The 23,527-nt window shown below is 57.1% G+C and overlaps 12 protein-coding genes across 12 annotated transcripts; 5 read left to right on the top strand and 7 right to left on the bottom strand.

Moving 5' to 3' along the window:
* Nucleotides 1-26: 26 nt before the first annotated feature.
* On the top strand, nucleotides 27-5,143 carry F5Z01DRAFT_652901 (uncharacterized protein). Its single transcript, XM_046263314.1, has one exon. The coding sequence runs from the start codon at nucleotides 243-245 to the stop codon at nucleotides 5,127-5,129; it is 4,887 nt and encodes a 1,628-aa protein (XP_046119284.1). The 5' UTR covers nucleotides 27-242; the 3' UTR covers nucleotides 5,130-5,143.
* On the bottom strand, nucleotides 5,144-6,823 carry F5Z01DRAFT_652897 (60S ribosomal protein L4). Its single transcript, XM_046263313.1, has 3 exons — nucleotides 6,711-6,823; nucleotides 6,408-6,632; nucleotides 5,144-6,335 (listed from the first exon to the last, which is right to left on the bottom strand). Exons 2-3 carry the CDS (start codon nucleotides 6,610-6,612, stop codon nucleotides 5,479-5,481), a joined length of 1,062 nt encoding a protein of 353 aa, XP_046119283.1. The 5' UTR covers nucleotides 6,613-6,632; nucleotides 6,711-6,823; the 3' UTR covers nucleotides 5,144-5,478.
* Nucleotides 6,824-6,964: 141 nt separating this feature from the next.
* On the top strand, nucleotides 6,965-8,610 carry F5Z01DRAFT_652896 (saccharopine dehydrogenase-like protein). The gene is made up of 3 exons (XM_046263312.1): nucleotides 6,965-7,098; nucleotides 7,154-7,539; nucleotides 7,602-8,610. The coding sequence occupies exons 1-3, from the start codon at nucleotides 7,088-7,090 to the stop codon at nucleotides 8,546-8,548; spliced, it is 1,344 nt and encodes a 447-aa protein (XP_046119282.1). The 5' UTR covers nucleotides 6,965-7,087; the 3' UTR covers nucleotides 8,549-8,610.
* Nucleotides 8,611-8,787: 177 nt separating this feature from the next.
* Nucleotides 8,788-11,471, bottom strand: F5Z01DRAFT_673307 (uncharacterized protein; the record flags this gene model as incomplete). Its single annotated transcript, XM_046264929.1, has 2 exons — nucleotides 8,788-11,341; nucleotides 11,395-11,471. 2 exons carry the CDS (start codon nucleotides 11,469-11,471, stop codon nucleotides 8,788-8,790), a joined length of 2,631 nt encoding a protein of 876 aa, XP_046119281.1.
* Nucleotides 11,472-12,722: 1,251 nt separating this feature from the next.
* F5Z01DRAFT_49704 (trafficking PGA2-domain-containing protein) lies at nucleotides 12,723-13,608 on the bottom strand. Its single transcript, XM_046260255.1, has one exon. The coding sequence runs from the start codon at nucleotides 13,262-13,264 to the stop codon at nucleotides 12,779-12,781; it is 486 nt and encodes a 161-aa protein (XP_046119280.1). The 5' UTR covers nucleotides 13,265-13,608; the 3' UTR covers nucleotides 12,723-12,778.
* Nucleotides 13,609-13,951: 343 nt separating this feature from the next.
* On the top strand, nucleotides 13,952-15,342 carry F5Z01DRAFT_620575 (elongation factor Tu GTP binding domain-containing protein; the record flags this gene model as incomplete). Its single annotated transcript, XM_046261145.1, has 2 exons — nucleotides 13,952-14,149; nucleotides 14,209-15,342. The coding sequence occupies 2 exons, from the start codon at nucleotides 13,952-13,954 to the stop codon at nucleotides 15,340-15,342; spliced, it is 1,332 nt and encodes a 443-aa protein (XP_046119279.1).
* A 530-nt stretch (nucleotides 15,343-15,872) lies between these two features.
* On the bottom strand, nucleotides 15,873-16,245 carry F5Z01DRAFT_673304 (ribosomal protein S14p/S29e; the record flags this gene model as incomplete). Its single annotated transcript, XM_046264928.1, has 3 exons — nucleotides 15,873-15,881; nucleotides 15,949-16,048; nucleotides 16,184-16,245. 3 exons carry the CDS (start codon nucleotides 16,243-16,245, stop codon nucleotides 15,873-15,875), a joined length of 171 nt encoding a protein of 56 aa, XP_046119278.1.
* Nucleotides 16,246-16,793: 548 nt separating this feature from the next.
* F5Z01DRAFT_652887 (thioredoxin-like protein) lies at nucleotides 16,794-18,220 on the top strand. Its single transcript, XM_046263311.1, has 2 exons — nucleotides 16,794-17,448; nucleotides 17,504-18,220. Exons 1-2 carry the CDS (start codon nucleotides 16,938-16,940, stop codon nucleotides 18,115-18,117), a joined length of 1,125 nt encoding a protein of 374 aa, XP_046119277.1. The 5' UTR covers nucleotides 16,794-16,937; the 3' UTR covers nucleotides 18,118-18,220.
* On the bottom strand, nucleotides 18,221-19,067 carry F5Z01DRAFT_652885 (heat shock factor binding protein 1). Its single transcript, XM_046263310.1, has 4 exons — nucleotides 19,045-19,067; nucleotides 18,617-18,937; nucleotides 18,448-18,550; nucleotides 18,221-18,383 (listed from the first exon to the last, which is right to left on the bottom strand). The coding sequence occupies exons 2-4, from the start codon at nucleotides 18,656-18,658 to the stop codon at nucleotides 18,292-18,294; spliced, it is 237 nt and encodes a 78-aa protein (XP_046119276.1). The 5' UTR covers nucleotides 18,659-18,937; nucleotides 19,045-19,067; the 3' UTR covers nucleotides 18,221-18,291.
* F5Z01DRAFT_652883 (uncharacterized protein) lies at nucleotides 18,941-19,916 on the bottom strand. Its single transcript, XM_046263309.1, has 2 exons — nucleotides 19,700-19,916; nucleotides 18,941-19,644 (listed from the first exon to the last, which is right to left on the bottom strand). Exons 1-2 carry the CDS (start codon nucleotides 19,820-19,822, stop codon nucleotides 19,285-19,287), a joined length of 483 nt encoding a protein of 160 aa, XP_046119275.1. The 5' UTR covers nucleotides 19,823-19,916; the 3' UTR covers nucleotides 18,941-19,284.
* F5Z01DRAFT_652881 (uncharacterized protein) lies at nucleotides 19,917-23,068 on the top strand. The gene has a single exon (XM_046263308.1). It carries the CDS (start codon nucleotides 20,215-20,217, stop codon nucleotides 22,720-22,722), a length of 2,508 nt encoding a protein of 835 aa, XP_046119274.1. The 5' UTR covers nucleotides 19,917-20,214; the 3' UTR covers nucleotides 22,723-23,068.
* On the bottom strand, nucleotides 22,870-23,460 carry F5Z01DRAFT_673300 (uncharacterized protein; the record flags this gene model as incomplete). The annotated part of the gene is made up of 1 exon (XM_046264927.1): nucleotides 22,870-23,460. One exon carries the CDS (start codon nucleotides 23,458-23,460, stop codon nucleotides 22,870-22,872), a length of 591 nt encoding a protein of 196 aa, XP_046119273.1.
* Nucleotides 23,461-23,527: the final 67 nt, after the last annotated feature.

Here is a 23,527-nt window from a genome sequence, read left to right as displayed (position 1 = left end):
AATAACGATTCTTGACAAGCAGGTGACTTGCTTGTTGCATCCTCACCTTGACCACCTCACCCGCCCACTCGACATCTGCAATCGCACTTCCCCACCACTCCAACCCCGGCACGCGTTGAAGCATCGTCCACCACTCCACGATGGGTGCTGCCCTCGCTATCCGAAAGTGACGTGCAGATGCGCCAACCCACATCGCGACTCTCAGCTAATTGCACGCGACACGTCGGTGCGCCACGAACGACATGGACATCTCGACCATGACGAACGGCGAATCCGGGCACACGCCTATCGCCCAACTGGACCCCGATCTGCCAGACCAACCCAGTCGCTCCGTCCGGGGCGAAGTCACAATCACCTGGCCGTATAGCATTGCTACCCGCACAAGTGCGTTCAGACTCGTCGAACCCGACTTCCGGCTCCGCAACAACAAGGGCCAAATCCGTATCGAGTTCGTCGGTCCAGCTGGGCGCGCCGTGTCGGAGGCGGCCATAGCAAGCGGTGATCAGGTTGAGCTCAGCCTGGAGGGTGTGGAATGGCTGAAGGCTACGCCGCCCGTTCGGCCGAATACGAGCGAGCATGAACTCAGGTTCAAAAACAGGCTGCGTGCCAAAGTACAGAGAGCCGAAGGTGGCGATGAGATTGTGCTGGACATACACGCTGAAGAGGAAGAGGAAGCACCCGTACAGCCGCCCTTGGAGGTCACGCCGATGGACGATCCTGCTTCACCGGTCATGGAGCCACCGAGCTATGCATCTTTCACCACGCCGATTCCCACCACGAAACGATCCGCAACTCAGGCCTTCCTGGAGGAAGAGTTTGCATCGCCAGCATTTTTAAAGAGGGCAAGAGTATCCTACGGGTCCTTGTGGGAAGGCGACTTTGAGAGCCTGGATGACGAGAAGCCAAAGAAGAAAAAGAAAAGTCGCTTCAGCATGCACGCAAACTGGCGGTACACAAGCCGATCGCCTAGCCCAGAGCCGGGGCGCCGCCATGACTCGGAGGAAGATGGTATGGTGGAGGACGAGCACGAGGACAATGGCGAGGATGAGATCCCAGTGACCTTCATGAAGCTTCCGAAAGCGAAGACGATGATCGACGACGATGTCCAAGTCAGTCAACCAGCAGACTCGCCCGCAGCTGCTTCGAGTCCCCCGGCCCAACATGATCAAAGTGCGCCGACTGCGGATATGGCTGTTCCTCGCGTCTCACCACCCCCTGGTCCGGGGGCTTGGGGTTTGGGCGGCAGTTCGCAGCCAGCTGAAAGTGCGACAACCTCACTCGCATCACAACCCGAGGGCATCACAGAGGGCGCTGGTCCGTTCAGAGAACAACAGCCATTGAATACGCCACATGAACCTTTGACCAACACAGCCGGCCAGCCCCCGCTGAGCATGGCCCATGAGGATGCTGCGAGCACCTTGTTTGGATTCTCGGCGGCCCGCGAGCCGCAGCCAGCCCCCAGTGCACCCAGCGGACAAACCAATAATGTCTTTGCTTCGACCGAACTCTTTGGCACGGGCAATGTCTATCCTGAGCCAGATCACCACAATCTTCGCGAGCACACCAGCTATCCAGATTCCGATGACCGTGCACCTGCCGAGGACTTTGACTTTGGCATGCAGCACGACGTTGCTCCTTTTGCACCATCACAGCTCGAGCAAGCCCCTTGGTCGACATTGACGTCCATGCCACCTCAGATGCCGCCGCCGACCAACACAGTGGAAAATCCAGTCGTTCTCGACAGCTCCTCGCCACCTCGTGAGCCAAGTGCTGACTTGACGGGCGACAATATCAACTACCAGCAGCCCGAGGCAGATGCTGAAGCCGAGGAGGACGGGGACAACGCATGGCTGCCCCGCCGGTTTACTTTCGCGAGGGGGGCTGCCACACAGGGGACAGACGTCGGGAGCACAGAGGTGTCGGCACCCACGAGCCAACTGGTCGAAGACTCGGCAGAGGGTTCAGACGGGGGCTCAGTGGCAGGCGAAGACTACGATCTACGCAACTACGACACGGCCCAGGACGACGATGTCGTTGAGACGGACGGGGAAGAGGGTCCTCCCTTTGACCAGAATGACCCAGACGAGCAGGCTGTCGACTTTGAGGAGGAAGATTCGGCAGCTGAAGACGACGAGCAACCAGAACGGGACATGGCTGGTAGCCGGTCTTATCTGGGCGCTGAAGTTCACAAGGGCGAATTCGAGCAGGACGCAGGCGACTTTGAGGGGGAATACGAGAGTGGCAATGATTACGAAGATGAGGAAGACGACGACGCCCTGGGATATGGGTATGATGAGTCTGACGAGTTGGACGAAGATGATGAGGAGGAAGAAGAGGAGGAGGAGGAAGAGCCGCCTGCGCCTGCTGCCCCAGTGTTCGTGTCACTGCTATCCGATTCAGAGGATGATGAGCCACCGCCCCCGAAAACCGCGCCCACTCGAATCGAACAGGTGCAGCCATCGTTGGCAGCCGTTGAGCCCCAACTCGATAGGCCCTCAAATGTTCGCATCGAGGCTGAGGGAAGCGAGCAACAGGAGGCACCCACCGAGAAGGGCGACGTTCCAGCTCCTGCTATCTCTCATCAGACCGCAGAGAGTGGGGATGATGAAAGACATGACATGCCCGCTCAAGTTCCTGAGCAAATAGTCGTCAAGGCCTCTCGAGAACACGCTGAGGTGGCGGACGACGAGACCTCTGATCCTGATACGCCAATGGATTCTGATGTCGAGTATGACTACACTGACGATCGTGTGGATGGGCGACCCGATGCCACCATGAAGACGGAAACACAGAAAGATGCCGGGCAAGAAGAAGAGACGCCAATGCCGCCCCGCGATGAAGATGTGGGCACCGAGCGGAATGCTGACGCCCAGGTGCATCCCCAACAGCAGCAGCATGATGCACCATCGTCCCCTGTGGTCTTTGAAGAAGATCGAATGTCTGTCGACGAAGTGCAGCCCTCGGACAATCAGCCTGCCGAAGAGCAGCGAGGCCCTTCTGACAAGGAGGTACAGAATGAGGACCAGCCGACTCCTACGATTCCGTCCACCGTCATAGACCATGCAGCTGTCTCGGTCGGTCAAGAGGCTTCTAGCCCAGTGCACGCTGATCAGCCGGAGTTAATCGACGACTCCATGAACCTCATTGACTCGGAGCAGCTTCGTCAGAATGCAGCGCAGCTAGTAGAACAGAGCCTGGCTGCTCAAATCGGCGTGCAAGGTCAGCTGGGCAACGAAAACACAGTCCTTGAGGTCATGGAGTCTTCCGTCGTCATACCATCACAGCCTTCGCATGAGGAGCAAAATGCGCTGGGTTCGGAGGGGTCTGGAACGAAGAAGTCCGATACGGGCGACGTGGCAGACAGTGCTGAAAACGTTGAGAAGAACAATGAGGCTGCGGTCGAGGCCCAGCAACAAATGACTTCAGTCCCCCAAGCTGAGGCGGTTGTAGAGACACCCAAGCCGCGAGAGATTGCAACTTCTACCGCCGAAGCTCAACAACCTACGCAGGCAGACACAGAGTCGCTTGAGCGCGACGCCCCAGTAGCCAAAACCGGAGGCGATCAGCGGAACCAACAGCTACCGACGCCTCGTGAAACACAATTGAGTGAGGAAAACGTCGTGCACATCGACGATCGGGACTTGGAAGAGCCCGGACACGAGGAGGAAGACGAAGAAGAAGAGTACTCCATACTCGCAGAGCAGCAGATCATGTCCGAGTACGAATCCACGCAGAACCTTGAAATTACCGAGGCCAATGTCGCCGATGCCACGACGGATGAAGCCCCAGCCCCACCTACGGAGGAAAAGGCCTTTGCCAGCATCGAAGCGGAAGCGGCTGACGAAGCCATGCGTGAGGTCATTGGGGACGATCCGACGGAAGAAGAAGTCTTCGAGTACGTGGAACAACGGGCCAAGAGTGAGGCCCTGGAGGAGGTGACAGCAGACGAGCGGACCACCCAAGCTGCATCGCACGATGGCTCGGCAGACCAGAGCTTCAACGACCTTTCCGACTCTCAAGCTCATAGAATGACAAGATCAAAGGTCAAAGTCGGACCTAGCTCACGGCGGGAATCGGGTCTGTTCCATTCACTGCGCAACCGGGACCACCGTAAGAGCACACCCTTGGTCGCAGGAGAAGACGGAGATCGACCGGCTCTGACAGCCACGGCCCTCTCTCACCTACGCAACGCGCACAATGAGGCCACATCTCCACCGACAATACACGTCACGAGGAGTATGGGCAAAGACGCGAACTCAAGTTCTGAAGCCGAGCCACTCCCAGCCCTCCATGTTACTGGCGCGGAAGTCGAGGATGGCGACCCAAGCCTGCGCCTGGCGATGGCATCTGAGACGCCGACACCAGAGGCTAGAAGGCATGCCGCACTTGAGCGGGGGGCGGAAGCATCTCCCAAGACAAGACGCAACCGCCGAAGCCGGACGCCCGAACCAAAGTTCGAGACACGACAGGCTGCTTCCAGCAGTTCGCCTACAGCAGCGCGTCCTACTGGCCACAACCTCCGGAGCCACTCGCCGGCCATGGCAGAGGGTGGAAAGGAGAAGGAGACCATGACCAGCATCAAGCAGAAGCTCGGCAAGCAGCTTCGCGAAACTCTGCCTGACTACCTCAACCTCAGCAATTTGCGCAGTCACCTGAACCGGGTGGCCGACTACTTGGCCATTGTCACCGCAACGCCCGCGCCTTCGGAACGTGTTAAGAACGGACCAAAGGACTTTATGCTTGAGCTCATTCTGACAGACCCCTCCTCGGCATCTTCTACGACGGGATCGGCCGTGGTGGTCGCCAATGTCTTCCGTCCGCATAAGAAGGCCCTGCCAACCGTGCATGCCGGGGACATTATTCTGCTCCGGCGGTTCCAGGTGCAGGCCATGGCGGGCCGCGGATACGGCTTGCGATCTGTCGATGCTTCTGCATGGGCCGTTTTCGAGAAGAGTGACCACGATGGACTGCCGCAGATCAGAGGGCCACCAGTGGAGATTGACGATCCAGAGTTCAAGTATGTCGAGGGGCTACGGAGGTGGTGGACGATGGTTGAGAAGGATGAGAAGATGCTGGGCAAGGTGGAGAAGGCGGCCGCGGACAAGGCCAAGAAAAGCAAAGGGAGATGATGAGGCATCATGAGTAGAGACAGAGAGATATGTTGCTTTATGTGATGCCTGAGACTACATACCATATATGATACCCAAGTTTTCTCATGCAACAGCCTACCAGTGAACATGGGTGATGCACAGTACAGTCAATCACTTGGACGGGGCAAGACATGTTGATCATAATGAAGACAAATGAAATTGTCATAAATTGACTCTTCTTTTTGTGAGACCAATCCTGCAGAAGCCATTGACGCCTCCATAGTTCATCCATGCTAAACCCTTCCAGAAAAGACAAATCGTCCACCTGTTGCACACCCACCAGGCAGACCCTCCCATCGCAAGAGCACTCTCGAACCCGAGGGTACCCTTACTCCTTGGTGCTCTTCTGAGCCTCCTTGGCGTACTGGGACGCGTAGGGGTTCAGGCGAAGCATAACCTGCTTGTTGATGAGCGGGTTCTTCTTCTGCACAGCCGAGCGGCGAGTGAGAGCATCGCCCTTGGGGGCGTTGAGGGAGGACTGGATCTCGGAGGAGTTGATGAGACGGGTGAGGTCGGCCTGGGAGACGACGTTGCTGGGGAGGAGGAAGTCGCGCTTGTGGGCCGAGGGCTCGGTGGTGGAGCCGTAGATCTCGTCGAGGGCCTTGAAGGCGGCCGAGGTCCAGACGACGAAGCGGCCGAGGTGACCGCCGGGGGCGAGCTGAAGCAGGTTGAGGGCGGTGACGGGGCAGGACTCGACGCCGGGGATGTTGCGGAAGCCCTTGACGAGCTCCTTGCCGTCGACGGCGGGGTCGTAGACGACGAGGGGACCGCGGCGCTGGCGGTGGCGGCGGCCACGGAGCTTGCCCTTGCCGGCGCGCAGCTTCTTGGAGCCCTTGACCTTGTCAATGTCGGGGCCAGCACCGACAGCCTTGAGGATGGCGACGGAGCCAGCGGTCTTGAGGACGGAGCCGGCCTCGAAGATGCCAGAGTCGATGACGAGGGGGACCTCGGCGACGGTCATGACCTGGTGGCCGCGGGCCATCAGCAGAGGTGCGGCGGCCGAGGCGGCGAGGGCAGAGCAGGTGGCGTAGCGCTTCTGGCCCTGGTTGACCTTGACGTGCCACTTGCGCCAGATCTTGGTGGGAGCGAACATGCGACCGGAACGGCACATGTTACCAAAGGCGGCCTGACCGGCACGGTGAGTACCACCACCAGAGACACGGGGGATACGGGCGACGGCACGTCCTGTTGAGATCCTGTTAGCGTCCAATCCTTCATTTCTCGTCTCTCCGTTCTCGTCCCCCGGTGTAGACTAACCAGTTCCCCAGGACTCGGCAGAGGTCTGGTGACCAGCCTTCTCGCTCACGGCGTAAGGCTGACGCTTGTTCTTGGCCATGCCCTTGTGCACCTCCTGGACAATGTCCGGGCGGATGGGGCTGCTGAAGACAGCGGGCATGGGGTGGGTGTTGCCAGTGGCAGCACCATCTTTGCCGATGATGGAGACGGTAGGTCGCGAAGCCATTGTGACGGTGGGACTTGGACCTATTCGAAGCAGAGTCAGTATTCCGTTCGATCGAGTCCTTCTGCGTCGCTTGTCGACAGAAAAGAGGGCGTGCGTACCTCGGTCGTGATGCGGCGTTGGTTTGGGGGATGTCGGGGGGGATTCAAGGTTTGACGTTTGGCGGGCCACGATAAATTTCACACCAAGGAATTTTCGCTGCGTGGCTGTTTGATTTGGTGGGCGCCCTAAGAAGCACTGGCCCCGCTGGGAGTGGAGTGAGAGCCCTGCGCGAGGTGGCACGTGACCTTGGAGACTCTTGCACAGTACGTACTGTGCGCTTCATACTGTGCCGTGCCGACCTTTCACCGGCTGCCCCTCCAAGCGATGTCGGAGCTAGTGGCCACCCCGCCTCCATGTTCTGACGTGACGGGCTGAAATTCTAAAGTTGGGACTTCAATTGAGGCATCAACATACAGCTACACAATTCACAGCAACCATGGCTCAACAGTAAGCTACATTCCAATCCCAAAACCAATGGCATCATATCTGACAATGGCGGCAGCTCTGTTCTTATGCTCGGTGCGGGCTTCGTCACCCGCCCCACGCTCGACGTCCTGGCCGAAGCTGGCATCCCCGTCACCGTCGCCTGCCGAACCCTCAAGAGTGCCCAGGATCTCTCCGCTGGCGTCAAGCTGGCCACGCCCATCTCTCTCGACGTCTCGGACGAGAAGGCTCTCGACGCCGAGGTCGCCAAGCACGACCTTGTCATCAGCTTGATCCCCTACACCTTCCACGCCCTGGTGATCAAGTCCGGCATCCGCAACAAGAAGCATGTTGTCACCACCAGCTACATCTCGCCCGCCATGATGGAGCTCGACGCAGCTGCCAAGGAGGCTGGCATCACCGTCATGAACGAGATTGGCATGGACCCCGGTATCGACCACTTGTGTACGTGACATATACCCATCCATCCATCAATGCCTGCAGAAGCACGCTAACGCCGTAGGCAGATGCTGTCAAGACCATTGACGAGGTCCACCGCGCAGGCGGCAAGATCAAGACCTTCCTCTCCTACTGCGGTGGTCTTCCCGCCCCCGAGGACTCGGACAACCCTCTCGGCTACAAGTTCTCCTGGTCGGCACGCGGCGTCCTGCTCGCCCTCCGCAACGCCGCCAAGGTGTGGGAGAATGGCAAGATTGTCGAGATTGCCTCGGAGGATCTCATGGACTCGGCCAAGCCCTACTTCATCTACCCCGGCTACGCCTTCGTCGCCTACCCCAACCGTGACTCGACCCCCTACAAGCAGCGCTACAACATCCCCGAGGCCGACAACATCACCCGCGGCTCCATGCGCTACCAGGGTTTCCCCCAGTTCGCCAAGGTCATTGTCGACATTGGCTTCCTGAGCGAGACGCCCAGCGACGTCCTGAAGCAGCCCATTGCCTGGAAGGACGCCACGGCCCACGTTGTCGGCGCCAAGTCCAGCAGCCCCGCGGATCTCGAGGCGGCCATTGTCTCCAAGGGCAAGTTCGCGTCCGAGGAGGAGAAGCAGCGCATCCTCCGCGGTCTCCGCTGGATCGGCCTCTTCTCCGACGAGAAGATTGAGCCCCGCGGCACCCCGCTCGACGTCCTCTGCGGCTCGCTCGAGAAGAAGATGCAGTACGCCGAGGGTGAGCGTGACATGGTCATGCTGCAGCACAAGTTTGGCATTGAGAACGCCGACGGCTCCGAGGAATGGCGCACCGCGACGCTCGTCGAGTACGGTGACCCCAAGGGCTACTCGGCCATGGCCAAGCTTGTCGGTATCCCCTGCGCGGTGGCCGTCAAGCAGGTCCTGAACGGCACACTGTCAGAGAAGGGTATCCTGGCGCCCATGTCGATGGACATCTGCGAGCCCCTCATCAAGGAGTTGAGGGAGAAGTACGGTGTGGAGATGATTGAGAAGACCATCTCGTAAGCGCGCCGGCATCGACTTGCAGCAAATGAGACAAAAGGGGACAATAGATAAAGTAAAAATGATAGACTGGTGTATACCAACGCCGCCACCATGTAGCGCGCCCCATGAGTGAAGATGTCGTTATATCTCACCAAGTCCCATGGAAACCACTCCCCCAAATCAGGTGAAGCTTGTCCTGTACTATTCGTGAAACGCTATCGTCGAACGCTATACTCCAGATTCATCATCAGTCATATCCGTCATTCCCATTTCTTCCATTCGCTGATTAGCTTGGCAACTTGTTCCTCTGTATACGCGTCATCGTGCCCCCCTCTGTCAAGCTTCACCAACTTGGCGTGTATATCCATCTCCACCTGCATTCGCTCAATGACCTTGGCGCGCAGGTACTTGGAGTCGTTGCGCCGACAGGCCTTGCTGAAGATCTCTCTCATCCTCTCCGAGTACAGCTGGCAGGTGGCCAGCTGGAGTCGTTGCGGGTCCTTGTAAAAATTGCGCGCCAGGAGATCGGAGCTGATCCTCGGCCGCACCACCTCGTTAAAGCAGTCGCTGCACACGGTGAGCTCCGGCAAGTACTGCATCGTGTGCCAGTACGCGTTCGGTATCGGGGTATCTTCGCGGCACTCCTCGACCGCACTCAGCCGCTCGATCTTGGACGCGAGGGCGCTGACGTCGGGCGGCTCATTGTTACTCACGGCCCTGTCGGCTGTTGTTTCAAAGATGTCAAAGTATAGGGCAAATCGTCGACGCTGCGGCTTGAAATGCAGAGCGCACACACTAGGAGGGGGCTCGGGCCGTGAATCGGGGACGAGCGTCCCCATGAGGTTGGGAAGCAGTACCTCCAACGTCTTGGCGCATCGGTAGCAGACGGTGAAGTTCGGGACTGTCCGTCGTTTGTACGGGTCTCTCACGGTGAACCAGTTCCTGTGCGCCTTGCGGCTTCCAGGACACGGCTGGTTGCGTGACGCAACCGCAACGTTATCCACCTGGTGGAACAGCCTCAGGTCCGAGTGCTCGTTCTTCAGCGTGAGCAGGTACGCGATGCGATACCAAGGTGACGAGCCAAAATCGCACGCCAGCGGCCGGTCGGTCGGCCGCAGCATGGGTTGGAATTGGGTGCGGAATTCAGTGTTGGCGAATACAGCCTGGTAGCAGTCGGGGCATACGTTAAGGTCTGAGTGCGGGAGCGTGAGCCAATCCATTTTGCCTGCAACGGGCTCCTTGCGAGGACATTCCGGGAATCGAGGCATGCTATCGAGGGCGTGTCCCTCAGAATAGCGTCGGTAAGAACCCATGTCTTTACTCGCTGGCTGCTTGTCTGTCGGTACCCCGTCACGCTCGGGATCAAATGCTTGAGGGGGCCACGTATTGGAAGCGGCAGAACCCTGCGTGCCCGAGGCTGTGCTGTCGAAGCTGCTTTCCATTGGTACCGACGCTGGTAGAGGCACGGCCGGCGTGGAAGCGGATGGTGCTGGTTGGCTAGCATGCGGTGGTACGCGAGGTGGTCTGCCCGAAGCGATATCATCCGGGTACGGGCGATGAAAGTCACCCGCAATGGGGAACGTTGCAGAAGCCCTCGGGTACATGGGAGGTTCGCGAGCGCCCACCATGGGCGTGGCTTGGGTTGTCGCAGAGGGATCTCGTGAGCGAGATCGATCGTCGACCCAGCGTGCTCGTTCCTTTTCGGAGACATGGTGCGGTTCACTGTCCTGGTGCACCGATGTCGACTTGCCGCGCGGACGATTCGAGGTAGGTGCCGAGCTTGCCTCTTTCTCATCGCTCGATCGGCTGCCTTCCCGCCGTGGCCTGGGGCCCCTCGGCCTTTGCGAAGATGCTGTCACAGGGGTCGGCTCCTCAGGCCGTCTTGGGGGCAGCTGGCTCTCCCGCCTGCTGCCGCGGACTCCCAGCGGCTCGTCCCTGTACCTTGGTTCGCTCCGGTCGACAGACGCCTTTCGTCTTGACTTTCTAGCATCGGGGTTTGATTCCGAGCGCATGCCACGACCTGGGCTCAGGCTTTCGCGTCGCTGTGGCCTGTCTCTTCTCCGGTCATCGGTCAGGTTGGTGAAGCTCTTCTGGTGAGCCATGCGCCGCGGTCCCGTAGTGGACGATGCAGTCTCGTAGTAGACCCTGTCGCGTCGGCTGGAGCCATTCCTCACTGAGTCCGGCGTTAACAAGTCCTCCTTATGAGATACCCCGGGCCTTGCAGAAAAGGCCTCTGGCCGAGGACCAACGGCAGACTTTGTGCGTTCTTTTCGGTATGCTGTATCCAACGGTGGCAGATCCTGCCTGCTCCTTCTACGAGGATTGGCAGGTCGTGGCTCCGCCGTGAGGTTCTCGTCAAAGACAGGCTCATACTTGCGATCAGCATGTGGATTACGTGGCGGCTCGCTATCGGACTGGATCTTGCGACGCCTCTCCGCGTCTGATCCCTCGTCTTTGTTCTGGCTCTCCGCTGGTGCAGTAGGTGCAGTAGGTTCAGGCGAGTCGGGAACGAGCACAAAGCGGCGCTCGGGATTGTGCTCGTGTACCTCAAGGAGAATCGGGTGTTGCTCAAAGTCACCCCGCGACCGAGGTTCTTCTGCCGATGTGTCGGTGCACAGGGACCCAAACTCCTTGGCCAGCGCCTCTGCCTCGTCTTCGCATGTCGGCGGCGGTGGTGGTCGCGTGCGTGGTCGTCGCGGGTCCGCGACTGCCAATGCTCGTTCTTGTTCGTAGCGAGAAGGGTCGTCCGCAAGCACAAAGTCGAGCGGCGGTGGGGAGCTGTCTGATTGTGATGTCAGGGATGGAGATTGCCCGCTGTTGTTGGTGAGTGCGTTGCTCTGGTCTGCAGGTTGGGGAGGACCGCATACTGTTGCGCAGGCTTTGCTCGCGATGTTTTGAAGTAGCCATTCTGCAGAACGGCCTGAAGGTCGAGTTGTTCACTCATGGTGCACCGCGAAATGTTATCGTCGGGACGGGTTCCAGCATGATGATCGCCCGCCACGGCTACAGCGTCGTCTGCACTGCGATAGAGTCGTGTCCTCCACCGGGTCGCAAAGCGCCTGGATGAGCTTCTGCAAAGGTCTGTCGCCTCGAATGATTGATTGTGTGCAACGAAGCTGCTGCGGACGGCGTGGCCCAGCACAGCAGAGGCCCAGAGGGGGGGTATTTGGAGGATAAGGCGGAGGGGTACCAAGTAATTGCAGGCAAACAAACAAGGATGCGGGACGATGTGTCGGCAGAAGGAAACGATGCTGGCGTCACAAATTACCTTACAATTCATCCAACAAACAGCCTGTGTCAAGGGCGAAGATGTCTTGCAAAATATCAGGCAGCCCCAATTACGTGCATTAATCAATGCGAGCCACGAACGGTCGACTGGAGCCCTCACCCAAGCTACCAGGTCGCTAACTCAATAAGGCGTCTGTCTGTCTGATGGAGGGCTGATGACGTTCCAGCCTTGTTGACGCCCGACTGCCATGGATGATGGCTGCTTGGCTTGGCTTTGGCCTGTCTGGCCCCGCCCTCCCTCACCGGCCTCACGAACACGCCCAGTTGCCTTCTCCGCGACGACGTACCTGTACTTGGTGATATAATTATGCCGCCAAGGTACTGATGTGAGTATCGTACATATACCTCAAGTCGACCACCCGCCCGGCCAAAGTGTAGGTCAAGAGGCTTCCCTCTTGTGGTACCCTCTCGTCCACGTGTCTGTCGTACAGTAATACTTGCCGCGCGCCTGTTTGATCGTTAGGGCACCCCTTCCTGTTCCCTAGACTAGAAACAGTAGGCATATCTTCTCGGCCGGTCGACCGATGAACAGCGGACCAGTACACCGGTCGACATGGCGATTCGCCACATAGGCGATGACAACTGTCGTCGCCAGCAGCCCACTGGTGCTTGTGAACATCAACCAACCCTACAAAGCTCACGCACCAAAGATACACACAAAGGTCGACGACATGGCTTCCAAGAGCGGCGGCGTCACTGTGAGGACCTGCAATGCACTCAGACGCCACTTCGATATCGCATTACTTTCAAGTGAGCGCCTCAACGTCGAGACCTGGGTAACACACTTTCCACCAAGATCAACGTACCCTTTGAACGCCAGCGCAGATCCTTCAGCCCTGCGCCTTGCATGACAACCCTTCAGGCTTACTGATACAAACGTCAACCATGAACACTGTCAACCTTTGTCTAGGGGACACAGGGCAAATGCACCTGGTGCCCTCCTTGACTTGACGTTGCCCCTCCTCAATCTTCCAAAAGATCAGCAATGTCTTCGTCCTCTTCCTCTTCCCACCGCCTCTTCTCCTCAGCCTCGAGCATCTTCTTCAGCATGACACGCTGCCTCGTCCTCGCCTTGGCGCCCCAGCCAGACGCGCCCGTAGCTTCAGCGGCCTCCGCCTCGTCGTCGTCCACCTCCTCCTCATAAGGCCCGGCCTCCTCCCCGCGCAGCTGGTTGGGTGAGATCTTGGCCTTTTCCTTTTCCGCCTTGTCCTGCTTCTCCATGCTCTCGACCTGCCTCTTGCCGAGATATGTGGTGACATAGGGGCGGAGGAGCAGGTAGGCGCCCACAATGACGACGAGACGTAGCCACTGCTGGAGAGTCATGTCGTTGAACGCGTTGGACACGTTGCTACTGGCATTCTGACCAAACTTGAGAAACTGATAGGTGAGCTTGCCAAAGTCGTTCAGCTCAGTTTGGTCAGCCGGCGGCTGCTCCTCATGGCTGGACATTTTGGTGATGGTGGTAGTGTAGGAGGTGATACAGAGTCAATGTTCACGTAGTGTGAGGTGTGGTCGATGGCTTTCCCAGGGAGTCCGAAAATGCGTTAGGAGACCAGGCAGGTCCGTAGAAAAGGATGCGGCGTAAAATATTATATCTGTCGTTGAGTGAATTGGAAGGGCCGGAACAAACGCGAGGGCGAACCGCGTATTAGGAATGAAATATTTGGCTGATCTCTGATTGATGGATTTGGCCGAAAGTGGACTGCTCGAAGAGCGCAGTGCCGTTGTCCGATTCAACGGGACGGGTCTCAACAGCATCAAATTGTCCCTCATAGCCTGAGCCCAGCAGCAGACATTACAGTCCATTATAAGACTGCCGTATAATGTAGACTCCTGCAAGATCATTTGCCCCATCATTTAGTCAAGTGCGTGGTACCTGGTCGATTGGACTTGGCATCGACATGATCATTCGCGTGCTCACGTGACCTGGTAAATTGCGCCAGCAACTCGACCCCCTGCGCGGAACCAGCTTCAACGCCAGTCGACGATGAACTCTGAAAATTTTGGCGGCATCATCTCGACTTGACTTGACTTGCATCACCCTCCCCCACGGTCACTCCGTTCTCTCTCCATCTCTGTTCTTCTAGACCTTTTTATCCTTCTTGTAATTCTGGTTTCCTGTCTCTCGTCACAAAAATGTCGACGGCCTTCCGATCGATCGCCCCATTCTTGCGCACCGCGCGCCATGGCCTCAAGACCAGCAGCCCCCTTCAGTCGGCCTTGAGGACTCAGTCGACCGCGGGTCTGAGCCACGTCTACCGCACATACGCCACCTACGAGCGATCAAAGCCCCACGTGAACATTGGTACCATCGGTCACGTCGATCACGGCAAGGTAGAATCCACAACATGACCGGAAACACCTCTTGGAACACATAGACTCACATGCGGTAGACTACTCTGTCCGCAGCCATCACCAAGCGCCAGGCCGAGAAGGGCTTCGCCAACTTCCTCGAGTATGGCGCCATCGACAAGGCTCCTGAGGAGCGTGCCCGTGGTATCACCATCTCGACTGCCCACATCGAGTACTCGACCGAGAACCGCCACTACTCCCACGTCGACTGCCCTGGTCACGCCGATTACATCAAGAACATGATTACCGGTGCTGCCAACATGGACGGTGCGATCATCGTCGTCGCCGCCTCGGATGGCCAGATGCCCCAGACCCGTGAGCACTTGCTGCTCGCCCGTCAGGTCGGTGTCCAGAAGATTGTCGTCTTCGTCAACAAGGTCGACGCCGTCGACGACCCCGAGATGTTGGAGCTCGTCGAGATGGAGATGCGTGAGCTCCTGAACACCTATGGCTTCGAGGGCGACGAGACCCCCGTCATCATGGGCTCTGCGCTCATGGCCATGCAGAACCAGAAGCCCGAGATTGGTGCCAACAAGATCGACGAGCTCCTCAAGGCCGTCGATGAGTGGATCCCCACCCCCCAGCGTGACATGGCCAAGCCTTTCCTGATGGCTGTCGAGGACGTCTTCTCCATCTCCGGCCGTGGTACCGTCGTCTCTGGCCGTGTCGAGCGCGGTGTCCTCAAGCGTGAGGAGGAGGTCGAGATTGTCGGCAAGGGCGGTGATGTCATCCGCACCAAGGTCACAGACATTGAGACCTTCAAGAAGTCGTGCGACCAGTCTCAGGCCGGTGACAACTCTGGTCTCCTGCTGCGTGGTATCCGCCGCGAGGACATCAGGCGTGGTATGGTCGTCACCAAGCCCGGAACCGTCAAGGCCCACAGCCAGTTCCTCACTTCCCTCTACGTCCTCACCAAGGAGGAGGGTGGCCGCCACAGCGGCTTCCACGAGCACTACCGCCCCCAGCTGTACCTCCGCACATCGGACGAGGCTGTTGACCTGACCTGGCCCGAGGGCGTCGAGGACGCTCGCCACAAGATGGTCATGCCCGGTGACAACGTCGAGATGGTTGCTACTCTTACTTACCCCAACGCTATTGAGGTTGGTCAGCGCTTCAACGTCCGCGAGGGCGGTCGCACAGTTGCCACTGGCTTGATTACGCGCATCCTGAAATAAGCAAGCTTTGATGGGGAGGTAGTTGTACTAATATAGGAATGGCGGATATGTATGATGATAGAGGTTGTACGATATCAAAATCATGTACAAATGTACAATCACTTTCCCGCTCAAATTCAAGCATGTCTCACGAGTCTCGATCACAGTGAGTTTGTCGAAGGTGACCTCTAGGATGCACGATAGTACCGCGACACGCGTTTGGCCGTCATGCTGTCGCAATGAGGTAGTTCGACATGTCGATGTGGGAGCCCTGCTGCCTCCGCCGTCACATTGCTCGGATGGGAATCAACGGTGCACGCATCACTTCGATCGCCATAGTCGTCGTAATAGTGTTCCAATGCCATAGGATTCGTCTATCACCTCCGAGGAGATGCTGTGTGAAACGCGACTTCTCAAGTCCAGCAAGCCAAGTAACTCCTTAATCCGAAGCCCAGAATGCTTGTGCGCGTGGCTTTCCGTTCCATCGCGACTTTTCCCGCCGTCAATATCCGACCCCAGTGTTCCTCCTCTGCAGATTTCGTTTCGGTCGTTTAACGGAACTGTAGTGACGATATGGTCAGTGACTCGGTTCGTTGGTGGTGCGTTGTTTCTTCGTGGTATATGTACCTTGGTGAAGCCAATGTCCTTGGCCTTCTCGCGGAAGCACTGACGGCACAGGTTGAGGTCGTACTTGCGGACAAGACCGGCCTTGTGCTTGCAGACGCGGCTAGAAATCGAAATGTTAGCCCTCATGCAAGCGATAGTTGTAGTCCCAGATCGCATCCATTGCTGAACCCATCCATCCATCCATCCATCCATCCATCCATCGAATCGGACCATTGGGGAAGGGGGTGCATCGTACCAGGCGCGAGAGCCCTTGCCGTAGGTGCGCGGGCGCGAGTTCCAGACACTCTCGTGAGACATGATGGCGGTTTGTGTTGTTCGTTCGGGGTGAAGAACCGGCGGAAGTGTCGTCGTCGAGCGTTGGGCGTTGGGGTGGAGGGATTCGCAGAGGGCCAGGCGCGGGAAATTTTGTGTGAATTTCGTGGTGTCTGCAGTGCAGCCAATCCGGACTGAAGGGTTGGCCAACCCCGTGTGTAGCCCCACCAGTGTGCGTACCTGCACGTGACTATCCCGATGACGGTGGCAGGGGCTTCAGCCACAAAGACATGCGCCACATCTGATACAACCCAAACGAGGTCTCAGTAACACTGGCTCAAAGAGTCAAGCCGCTCAACGTGGAATTGTTTGGTTCAAGTACCTTAATACCGTAGCTCGACCTCTGTTATCTTAAGTGCAAAGCTCACAATGGCATCCATCGCGCATGAATCAACAATCTTGTGACTCTCCATCATGATCGACAGGTATTCTGCCAATATTAGGTCGTGCTTTATGCCGTGTCTTGTCTGGATCTTTGGGCGGATCGATTCCAAAGGGTCTCACCGCCAAGCCGCCCCGCCACCCCTACGTAGCTCTGTGGAGGGTACTCGCCTCAAGCTCCAGACAGCTGCTGCTTGTTGATTTCAAAGCGACTTTGAACTTTGAGTCGTCTTTCCCATTCCATCTTTCCTCCAATCTCGCAGCTGCTGTTCGTCAACACAGCTCCATCCTCTACAATGTTGTTGAAGCACTTCTTCTTCAGCGCGCTCGCTGCCACAGCGGCCGCCCGCTCCCAGGTCATTGACCTCATCCCTTCGAACTTTGACGATGTCGTCCTCAAGTCCGGCAAGCCCACGCTTGTCGAATTCTTCGCACCGTGGTGTGGCCACTGCAAGAAGCTCGCCCCCATCTGGGAGGATCTTGCTGTCACGTACGAGAACGCCAAGGACAAGATCCAGATCGCCAAGGTCGACGCAGATGCGAACCGCGAGTTGGGCAAGAGATTCGGTATCCAGGGCTTCCCTACTCTGAAGTACTTTGATGGAAAGAGTGATAAGCCTGAGGAATACAAGTCTGGCAGGGATCTCGAATCTTTGACCGCCTTCATTGAGGATAAGACTGGCATCAAGTCCAAGAAGAAGCAGGAGTTGCCCAGCGACCTCACCCTGCTGACCGACGATACCTTCAATGCTGCTGTTGGCCAGGATAAGCACGCCATGGTGGCCTTCACTGCACCCTGGTGCGGCCGTAAGTCAAACCCAAGTGGACAACTTTGCCAAGTTCGTAGCTAACAGCATACCAGACTGCAAGAAGCTCGCTCCGACTTGGGAGACTGTTGCTACCGACTTCTCCAGCGACTCCAGCGTCCTGATCGCCAAGGTCGACGCCGACTCTCCCAAGGGCAAGGCCACTGCCAAGGCTCACGGTGTCAGCGGATACCCAACCATTCTATACTTCGCTCCCGGCAGCAAGGAGGGCATCAAGTACACGGGCGGTCGTTCTGAGGAGGACTTGCTCGCCTTTGTAAACGAGAAGGCTGGCACCCACCGTCTTCCCGGTGGTTCCCTGAACATCACCGCAGGCACTATCGATGCCCTGGACGCTGTTCTTCTCAAGCTGACCGGCTCCAACATTGCCGAGATCTCCACTGAGGTCAGCGCTGAGGCCGAGAAGCTCAAGGAGACCGCTCAGTACAAGTACGCCGAGTACTACGTCCGTGTTTTCACCAAGCTGGGCGAGAGCGATACGTATGTTGCCAAGGAGCTGGCTCGCCTCGATGGCATCCTCACCAAGGGCGGTCTGGCCCCTGCTAAGCGTGACGAGCTCCAGAGCAAGGTCAACGTTCTGCGTAAGTTCATGGCCCAGCTCGCTGAGAAGGTCCAGGAGAAGGTCCAGGAGATCAAGGATGAGCTGTAGTGGATTCAAGGTTACATGCAAGGAAAGACATGAAAGACATCACGACGGCCGGATGAGTATACGAACATGCGAATGAAACGAATATACAAATTGATCAAAAAAGACTTGATGTAGGCCGTGATTTGTCATGTGTGTATCCCTCGTCATGCCGTGCCTTGTCTTCTCTAGACGCCATCACGGTTTGGAAGGGCTCCCTTGGGCTTCCTTCGCTTTGCTCTCCATCAGTTCAGTCTCGAGTTTGTCAATTCGTTTGGCCATATCATCCACTGCAAGTAATAAGTGTGAGCAGCGGCGTGAACGACAAGGATGTATGGCTTGCTGGAAACTAACTCTTGGCGAAGATCTCTGAGGAAACTGCGGCGAATTTGGTAGACAGAGTGTTAAGCAACTCGTCCACGGCGGCCGTCACATCAGGGCGAACTTCTTCTTGCTCCTGTGATTCTCAACAAGTCAGCATGTGTAAGTGAAGCTTGGCTCAAAAGGGTGGTGTGTTTCCTACGTTTGCCTGTTTGGCCTCCTCACTGGGCTGCTGGTCCGACATGGTGTGTCTCGAGTGCACTTGACGCTCAGGCAGGTGTTTGATGTGTGCGGTCAGATACGAGTGAGAGCACGGGAGGTACTATCGTCCAGGGATATTTCCTTAGCTGTTTGATTGAGGTTGGATGTGCCGCGTCAAGAACAAGTGGGACGTGCCCCCACGATTAGGCACCCCGGCGGTTGAGTAACTTGAGTACGGTGCAATACTACCACTAATATATACGCCGCGACGTACCTTTGTCTTTATACTTAGCCTAATATAAATCGCTGCCTTTATTAAATTCTATAATAAATAAATTAATTAATTATAATCTAGCGATTATATACTTTATTATAATAAAAAGGGAATTATATAAATATTTTATAGTTATTATGAAAGCGCCAACTTACAAAGATGATAATTCAAGAGCTCTCTTTAACTCCAGCATCCATGGACGAACTGGCTTCCGCCCTTCCCTCAGTTCTCTATAAAACGTCCTGAACGGCTCCGGAAGTTCGCTTGCGTCCAGAATCCATCATCGTCAACATACTCCTCGATGTACGCAATCATAGAAATTCCGAACGTGCCCACGGGTGTCCCCGCATCCCGTGCATATATTCGCATGAGTGCCTCCAGCAAGACATGAGACTTCAGGGCAACAACTTGGTCTCCGCCCTCCTTGAAGACGCCCGATCCCCGACCTGGTCGCCAGGGCGGGAAAACAGTATCGTCTGACGCGAGGACGTATTGCGGGGAAGCTTCGATTTCTTTGGGAACAGAAGCGAACCGTCCAGCGGTGGGAGGAACCAGAGGGTATCGGCTCGCGGATACAGCCCGACCGTGAATTCCGAGGCCTCGACGTGGACGTGGACAGCTGGAGCTGGTGTACACCGATTTGACGAGCTGGACGGGCAGGTTTTATCGTCTGGACACGGGGTGAGGCTCTTAAGTTGGGATAGGACTTTCAGGCCAGCCCCGGGACAATCGTCCGGGACGATGAAATCAATCGACTTGGAGCTTGTTAGCATAGAACCGTCCCAACGTCTTACTGGACGGGTTACCTACACCGACGACAGACGGCACGCCGTGAAGTATCAGGAGGTATTGACCCCAAAGGACACAGGGAATGTGGGCCCAGTTGAGACTATGCGCGATCGATGCGACGAATGACTCTGACAAGCTTGTCATATTCTCTCTCTGTATTCCTAGTATGGCCTGAATGGTATTAGAGGGCAAACAACTGATGATTACTGATTATAAAGGTGCCTTCCTATGGAAAAGCACGAAGCCCCGGTCGTGACCGCGTTATTGCAGGCTGGGGGCTGCTCACGAGTGACTTGTGCATAAATCCCATTACATGAATATTTTAGCCCAACAATACTTGCCCATGCAATAACAGGACTCGACATCAACGCGCTCCTCTTCATCAACTGTGCAACCGACTTTCGCGCTATTCCTCGAGTGCCGTGCGACTACATACAACAATTGCTCGACGCCTGCCTGCGCTACGTTTCGTTCAAGAACATAGTATGACGCATTCATAGTCAGCGTCGTTGACGCAACCGAGTCAGCCATCCATCATGTCTCGTCAACCCCAGAACACGGCCGGCTTCTTCATCTTCATATTGATGATATGGATGATATTCCCCGATACCGAAAGAAGCGCAGAGACATTTCTGCTGTCCGACCTAGCCGGCGAACGAATACAACGGTTCTGGACAGCACTGCACGTGCTCGGCGACACCAGATGGGGTGACTTTGCGCCGACAAAGGAGCAGGCCAAGTGGGTGAACCTGACCGGCTTTCGGCAGGAGGACGGCCTCTCTTGGGGTGGCCTCGATCACTTCCGTCAGAGATCACTAGACTTTAGCCGGTATGCTTTCTCTGCGGAGGGCGAAGAGCAACTATGGGATTCCGCCGAAGCGCTGCCGGTCTGGACCAACGCGTCGGGCACATTGCATGGGGAGTGGCATAAGACGGACGCAATTGCGCCACGAAGCTACGCGAGCCACAATCTGAGCGCCAGTATGCCGGATATCCACTGGGTTGGGGATGATGCGCCTTGGGCCCGCAACATGACAGGCAGGGAAGGCAGAATGGTCGTCATGCTCGAGGGCAACACAACAGACCTTGAGTACGAGCAGCTTTCGGTGGACGAGGCACCTTTGAGCGGGGGCTCCGTCAGAAGCATCAAGGCCAACGTGCAGATTGAAGATACCCACGGCTCGCACCATAACTGGGAGATGCGACTCTGGGGAGCTCACTGGCCGCGCAAAGGTGTCGTCATGCTGACGACTACGAGTGAGAAATTCCAAGGCCTGTTTGGATTACCGCACTTGACACCCGGAGCGGATTATTTTCGTTCGAGCCAGATGTTGTTGAACGAGACGCTGGCGCACACACTGAAGACGAAGGAGAGGGACATTTACGTCGACCCAAACCAGCCATGGAGCTCCGACGTGGATAACTCAATGTACACAAAGTACCCCTATCCTCATTGCGAATTTGTCATGTACGGGCAGCTGCAGCCTCCTACGCGACAGAGCGTGGGCTTGACGAAGCCCGAGTCTGAGAGAGAGGCGCTTGCGAATATGATCCATGCGGCCGAGTCTGAGTTGGAAGCGCCAGTGGGTGCTCCCCTTGGATCAATACCCGACATGCAAATGTCTGCTGTCATCTACTCGCCCGATTGTGGGTTCTTCCTTGAGACCAAAGGACCGCCAGACTTCCCCCCGGGGCAGGCGCACCATCTTTTGGGGTTGAAGAAGGAGATTCACCTGCAACAGGTGAAAAAGTGGCTTCTTGTCTTCGCCCTGGTTGTTTCCCTGCAGGTTTGGCTGCTGAGACGGCAGCGGGTCGAGTCGTCGACACCATCCACAATGGCACGTGTGAGCTTCTCAACTATGGGCATGATGCTACTCGTTGACGGCATGACATTCACAGCGGCCGCCACATGGGTATCGTCTGCTGCGTCGACATTTTTGCCCACTCTGGTCCTCATGTTCTCCAGCTTCCTGTCCATGACAGTGGGAGGTGCCTTTCTCGGCAACATTCACGATGTCCAGCTCCCAGAAGGCCGCGACCGTCGAGATAGGAATCAGCAGGTCAATGGCGCCTCTGGGGCGAACGATGCGACAGCGGATGCGCAGCCAGCAGTGGCGCCTACTGGGACGCAACAGGGCGGTGCTGAGTCCCTTTTGCCGGCGCCTGTGACGGCTGGCCGCCCGGCGAACACTGTCCCGGACCCGGTCATTGTCCCTTCTGATCAGGACATTGATGCTGAGATTGCTGAGGGCGCGGCCGCTGCTCCTCTTGTCGGTGCGAATCAGCAGCGTGCAGAGGCGCGCACTCCTGTCCAGTCCTTTCAGAGTATTGTTGGGCGCTTCATCCTGCTCAGCCTGACCATCAGCTTCCTGATCATCTCTTCCACCACGTGGTATCCATCGTGGCGATCAGGCTTCCTCAATGCACTGGGCTTCATATACCTGTCGCTATGGGTACCACAAATCTACCGCAATACGATGCGCAATTGTCGCCGTGCGCTCAAGTGGGAGTTTGTTCTGGGGCAGTCTGTCCTGCGGCTGCTTCCTCTGGCCTACTTCTGGGTCAAGGAGGATAACTTCCTCTACGCGTCGCCCGAGCCCCGAGCGTTCCTGGTGATGTGCACCTGGCTCTGGGTGCAGATTGTGATCCTAGCGGCTCAGGACATTGTCGGCCCTCGCTTTGGCGTGCCCGTGAGCTGGACGCCAGATGCCTGGGACTACCACCCGATCCTCCGCGAAGACAGCCTCGAGGCCGGCGGTCTCCCCATTGGCCTGGTCATGGACGACCATCCAGGTCTTGCCGACAGTGAGGAGACAAAGAAGAACCACAACACCCGGACGATTGATTGCTCTATCTGCAGGGAACACCTGGAGGTGCCGGTCATTAAGTCTGGGAACGAAGCCAGCGGAGTGACCGGGGCGCTCGCCAGAAGGCTGTACATGGTGACCCCGTGCCGGCACATATTCCACACCGCATGCCTTGAAGGATGGATGCGGTTCAGGTTGCAGTGTCCGATATGCCGTGAAGAGCTGCCACCCCTGTAACTGTACAATCTTGTATACCATAGCGCGCGGTCGGGTTCATAGCATAGCCCGCATCATGATACCCAACTTGACATTACCCATCCTCTTATATACAGACACCGTATGATACAAAACTCGTACAACGCAATGCGACTTGGGCGGCCCCCATTATTTCTTCCCCTCAGGCTTGTTGTCATTTTCGCTGCCCTCCTTCTTGCTCGAGTCCGGCCTCCAATTCCCACTCCAGACCTCGGCGATCTGGTCCATGATGATACCCGTCATGCCTTTGCCCTCCGCCAGCTTCTGCTCGTGCTCTTCCAGCCTCTTCTTCTGCCAATCCTTGCCCTCGCCGCCCATCCACACATCCTCCACCGCCTTCCGGATACCGCCTTCCTTCTTCTCCTGCGCTGCCGCTGCCGCCGCCGCCGCCGCCTCTCCCTTCTCCCGCGCCAGCTGCTCCTTGTGCTCCCGCAGGATGCGCTGCGTCTCCCTCGCCTCCTTGGGCAGACCGGACATGCTGTCGGCCATGGCGTTGGCGCGTCGCTGGAAACGACCGTAGAAGGACTCGCCCGTGTACACGCTCGCGAGGTGGTTGGTGGAGAGCGAGAAGCCGGTGAAGAGGATGAAGAAGCGGAGGTCGACCTTGCGGGGTGGGAGAAGCATGGCGGCCGGGCAGATGATGGCACCTGCGATGGCGGCGTTCTTGAGGAACTTTTCCGTGCCCTCGGAGGGGGGTAGCGGATGGTCGACGACGGGCATTGTGGTGGGACTTTTTACTGGATCGTGGGATGTTTCCGACTTAGTGGCAGCAGTGTGCATGTACGTA

Source organism: Emericellopsis atlantica (assembly GCF_019669845.1).
Source record: "Emericellopsis atlantica unplaced genomic scaffold F5Z01scaffold_10, whole genome shotgun sequence".
Lineage (NCBI taxonomy): Eukaryota > Fungi > Ascomycota > Sordariomycetes > Hypocreales > Bionectriaceae > Emericellopsis > Emericellopsis atlantica.
This window is presented reverse-complemented; position numbering and strand designations above follow the sequence as displayed.

What these genes read in the sequence shown, in the direction of transcription:
- F5Z01DRAFT_652901 (XM_046263314.1), top strand. Translation starts at nt 243, where the DNA reads ATGGACATCTCGACCATGACGAACGGCGAATCCGGGCACACGCCTATC.
- F5Z01DRAFT_652896 (XM_046263312.1), top strand. An exon ending in CCCCGGTATCGACCACTTGT is followed by an intron (nt 7,540 to 7,601) that starts GTACGTGACATA and finishes CGCCGTAGGCAG; the next exon opens with ATGCTGTCAAGACCATTGAC.
- F5Z01DRAFT_49704 (XM_046260255.1), bottom strand. Translation starts at nt 13,264, where the DNA reads ATGTCCAGCCATGAGGAGCAGCCGCCGGCTGACCAAACTGAGCTGAAC.
- F5Z01DRAFT_652897 (XM_046263313.1), bottom strand. Translation starts at nt 6,612, where the DNA reads ATGGCTTCGCGACCTACCGTCTCCATCATCGGCAAAGATGGTGCTGCC. An exon ending in TGCCGAGTCCTGGGGAACTG is followed by an intron (nt 6,336 to 6,407) that starts GTTAGTCTACAC and finishes GGATCTCAACAG; the next exon opens with GACGTGCCGTCGCCCGTATC.
- F5Z01DRAFT_652883 (XM_046263309.1), bottom strand. Translation starts at nt 19,822, where the DNA reads ATGACAAGCTTGTCAGAGTCATTCGTCGCATCGATCGCGCATAGTCTC. An exon ending in GCGTGCCGTCTGTCGTCGGT is followed by an intron (nt 19,645 to 19,699) that starts GTAGGTAACCCG and finishes ACAAGCTCCAAG; the next exon opens with TCGATTGATTTCATCGTCCC.
- F5Z01DRAFT_652887 (XM_046263311.1), top strand. Translation starts at nt 16,938, where the DNA reads ATGTTGTTGAAGCACTTCTTCTTCAGCGCGCTCGCTGCCACAGCGGCC. An exon ending in CACTGCACCCTGGTGCGGCC is followed by an intron (nt 17,449 to 17,503) that starts GTAAGTCAAACC and finishes ACAGCATACCAG; the next exon opens with ACTGCAAGAAGCTCGCTCCG.
- F5Z01DRAFT_652881 (XM_046263308.1), top strand. Translation starts at nt 20,215, where the DNA reads ATGTCTCGTCAACCCCAGAACACGGCCGGCTTCTTCATCTTCATATTG.
- F5Z01DRAFT_652885 (XM_046263310.1), bottom strand. Translation starts at nt 18,658, where the DNA reads ATGTCGGACCAGCAGCCCAGTGAGGAGGCCAAACAGGCAAAC. An exon ending in AGGAGGCCAAACAGGCAAAC is followed by an intron (nt 18,551 to 18,616) that starts GTAGGAAACACA and finishes TGAGAATCACAG; the next exon opens with GAGCAAGAAGAAGTTCGCCC. An exon ending in CTCAGAGATCTTCGCCAAGA is followed by an intron (nt 18,384 to 18,447) that starts GTTAGTTTCCAG and finishes TATTACTTGCAG; the next exon opens with TGGATGATATGGCCAAACGA.